This window comes from Coenobita brevimanus, chromosome 98, assembly GCF_032717465.1.
Source record: "Coenobita brevimanus isolate Jiangsu-jjx chromosome 98, ASM3271746v2, whole genome shotgun sequence".
NCBI lineage: Eukaryota > Metazoa > Arthropoda > Malacostraca > Decapoda > Coenobitidae > Coenobita > Coenobita brevimanus.
In genome coordinates, this window is record NC_137051.1 from 10,865,001 (window position 1) to 10,869,305 (window position 4,305).

A 4,305-nucleotide genomic window follows, 5' to 3' on the forward strand; every position below is an offset into this window, starting at 1 on the left:
TATATATATATATATATATATATATATAGGCCTATATATAAGAGAAAGCCTGTCTGTTTTTCTGTCCTCTATAGAAATCGAGTGAGATGCATACAGAACTCTCTAAACAGATCTAACATGTTTAAGTGTTTACGACGAATTTAAATGTGTATGTTACAGCTGCCACTGTAGAGTGGCGCCCTTGATGGCCAACATCAGAACCAATTAGAAATAAAACATGATAGAAACATGGTAGTCAATTACCGTAGTGTTTTGTACTTCTATAACCATGCAATTATTAGCTACAACGGGTCAGATGGGTTGACGGAATGGTGAGATGGACAGAGTTGGTGGGCGTATGGGGAGGGGGAAAATAGGGCCATGATAAGAATAGGTCCATGGGGAATCTATCCCTGGGGAAATGGATCCAAAGAGGAACATAGGTTCACTGGATAAAATGGGACACTGTGGTCTTCTCCGACAAGTGGAGTGGCCATCCATGGTCTCAGGCAATGCCGGCGTGCACGATTATACGGTTTTTATCCAGGCAACACAGGATATCCCTGACAGAGTAAAGGAAATCGCTATATGGAAGACGTGTTACGAAATCTCCAAAGCCACACAGAACACCAGCTTCGTCACAAATGATAAGGCGGGTCAAGGTCGTACCGTCATTGGCAATGGAGGCTTTGTAGCACCTTTATCTTAGCTATTTATTATGCATACTATACCTAGACAGTTTCTTTTATGCAAGTAATATACTTTAGCATCGATATAATATGCGTCTGTAACGTATAAGATGCTAAAAATAAGTCCAATAAGCAGAATAAATTGCAAAGGAACGGGTGCTACGAGGACACCTGTGCCACCTGGAATATGACCCGTATTGTCCGATCTGCATAAGAGATAATAACAAAACTGAACCTCCCTCCTGGTGTTGACTTCCTGAATAATACAAAAGCAATGAATTATGAAGCCAGATGAGAGCATTTCCTGATAAATCAATAAATAATTAAGGACATCCGTGAATACTGAATGGGTTCCTTATACAAGCTACGACGAACTAGACATATGCTAGGACTCTCTCTCTCTCTCTCTCTCTCACCTATGAAAGAGACATACTTGCATATATACAGTTCACAGTATCAAGAGTACAAAAATAACAGTAAAGAATATTGACTGTGAAATTAATAAAGGTCATACTAAATAACTAACTAGTACCAGATAACGGTTACCATCACACACACACACACACACACACACACACACACACACACACACACACACACACACACACACACACACACACACACACACACACACACACACACACACACACACACACACAAGCACGCACGCACGCACGCACGCACGCACACGCACGCACGCACGCACGCACGCACGCACGCGCACACACACACACACACACACACACACACACACACACACACACACACACGTCACAATCAAGACAGCCATTATTCAGGTCGACCTCGTAAACGAGCTAATGTGTGTGTGTGTGTGTGTAGGAATGTGCGTTCCCCTGCTACTGCCAGCGGTACCGCACATCGATTTACCGACGCATACCGTGTCACATAATATCTAGGTCGAGAGAAAAAAAAAAGTGGGTATAGCTTGGGAACACCTGGACTGACCTTCACTACTCCATTAACTCCTTCAATCCAGTAACGTATCATCCATTTCATTCTTGCATCCTTCGAGCGGTGTTGTTGAATTAACTCGTCAATACGTAGCGGGGATAAAAAGAAAATGAAGTCTTGTGGATGAAGTAGTTTACCCTTTTTACTCTAACTTGGCTTTCAACTGCCAACTCTTTGTCTTGATTGCTTAGGTGTAAGAAGGGATTAACGCTAATTAGGAGGTAAGTCACGAAAAAGTGCTATGGAAAGGAGGTAGAGCGATATATTGTCTTATTCTGCCACTAAGCTATCGGAAATAAGCCGCAATGGGTAATAATCTCGGTCAAGTTAGGGCAAAAGGAGTATAGTCAATAAATCCTTGGCTCTTACGATCCATTCAGCTGTGATGGTATCGTTCACCTTAGCTATGGCCTCTCCTAAATACCTTCTCTTAACAGTCTCATGACGATCTTTAATTAAAAAGAATAATACTAGACCCGGCCACGGCAACGTTACCGGAGATATTTTCAGAACACACACACACACACACACACACACACACACACACACACACACACACACACATATCCTATTTATTACCCATCTATCACACACACTAGATATTTATCTATCTCTCTACCTATCTGTCACACACACACACACACACACACACACACACACACACACACACACACACACACACACACACACACACACACACACACACACATAATCGCCAAGGTGGAATTGGGAGCGAAAAAGAATGCCCCTCAAATATTCATGGCGATTCTCGGGGTCTGGCTCCACGACCTTTGCGATGACCTTCTCCCCGCCTACTACTGATAGATGGAGAGAGAGAGAGAGAGAGAGAGAGAGAGAGAGAGAGAGGGGGGGGGCAAAACCTGACTGCAACCCTTTAAACACAATCAGGGGCTATATAGAGGCGATCTAAGTGTTCAGATGAATACCACAACTCCCAAAAGAACACACAAGTAATTCAATTAAGACGATAAGTATTTACCTCTTTACCTCGAGCAAGTATTGTTCATTCTATTCCTGCCACCACCAAACACTTTAATACAGCTTAAGGGGGACTTCTTAAACTTCAGAGATTAAAATAATATTGCCTTAATTAACCCTTTTCCACTACTACAAATCCTTCCAAGGTTGAATAATATTGTCTGTTGGTAGTTTTATTAAATGGGAAAGAAGTCATGGAAGTGAACTGGTTAAGAATATTAAGCATAGCTAGATATACGAAGGTATGAGCGAGTGTCCTAAGCAAGTATGACTGGGGACACGAAGGTGGGGAGTATAAATATGATTAGTATGACGTCCAAATTCTTGGTAGCACAAAAGCGATTTATGATTATTTACTATGAGCAATACACCTTAACTTTCTTTTCTTTGTTATTTATGTAACTTTAGGATGTGACAGTTTGTTTCACGAACGTAGAAGAGGGTCAAGATATTAAGAAACAAAATAAATCACCAACGAAGAGGCGTTACGAAATCTCAGAAGCGGCTAGCAGCACGGCCCTCAGTATGAATGCCAATCTGTGACAAAGGCCCTAGGATCAATCAGTTCATGTTAAGAAGGTTACGCCGACGACATGAGTGAGTCGCAAGATGGATGAAAATGACTAGAAATGAGGGGAATAAAATGGGTGTCAAATTATGAAAAATAAAAAAGCTGATCCTATATTATTCCCCTCGAGGTATAACAGCCCGACACCACGCTAAAGCAGTTCATTGTATTTAAGAGTAGATGGCAGTCTGAGACCCATGGTGGCATAACATGACTAAATCTATGCAGATGGCCTTCTGACCACTAGATCACCTGACAGCAAAACGTTAAAACTTAATATAAAACTGCATGAGAACAAAGCTGAACAATATACTTCAAAACGTGCGGTAATTTCTCAGACGTGTACTGTACCTGTTTGCCTCTTCCAATGCCGCCAGAAGCTTGAGGTCGTCGGCCGAAGGGTCAGGCTTGGTGGTGATGGTGCCGTCATTGTTGTTGTTGTTGTTGTTGTTGTTGAAGGCCACTTCGGACATGCTCATGGCGGCGGCGAGGGCTTCAGGGGACGGTGGCCTTCCCACGCTCGAGGTCGAACTCTTCCTCGAGCTGCAGAAACTGGAGGCTGAACTCTTCCTGGAGGAGCAGAAACTGGAGGTGGAACTCCTCCTGGAACCGTAACTGGAGGCTGAGCTCTTCCTGGAGGAGCAGAAACTGGAGGCAGAGCTCTTGCGACTGTTGCTTCTGCTGCTGCCGATGTCCGAAGTGGCTTCCGAGACTCCGCTCTCGTCGTCACATCTGCAAGGAACGAGACAGTCAGTTAGCATCACATACAAACTTGAACAATGTTGAGAATACAAATCTGATTTCTTGTTGTGGCAATTATTTACAGCCTCACGTTCTATAATACCATGAATTACACTCAAGTATTCATGTCCTGTAAAATCCAGGACAAAAGTTTACCTACACTTCCACTGTGTCAACGTCACATGCGAAAAATGCCAATCACTTTCCTCCTCAATGCATCAAATCTAAGCGAATCACCTATGGAGTATTAGGTGAACTTTTGTCGACAATTGTACCGTACATAAAAAGAAAAAGAAAAACACTCGAAAATGATGACTAAAATTTTCAAATTAGATCGAAACCACTACCTCACACTGA

At 42.7% G+C, this 4,305-nt stretch overlaps 1 protein-coding gene across 1 annotated transcript in view; it reads right to left on the reverse strand.

Moving 5' to 3' along the window:
- Evi5 (ecotropic viral integration site 5) overlaps positions 1 to 3,810 on the reverse strand; it is a 239,450-nt gene extending 235,640 nt beyond the window's left edge. The window contains exon 1 of the mRNA XM_080283826.1: positions 3,559 to 3,810. Coding sequence (XP_080139952.1) covers positions 3,559 to 3,686 — 128 coding nt within the window. The 5' untranslated portion in view covers positions 3,687 to 3,810. The remainder of the gene's footprint in view (positions 1 to 3,558) is intronic.
- Between the last annotated feature and the right edge of the window lie 495 nt (positions 3,811 to 4,305).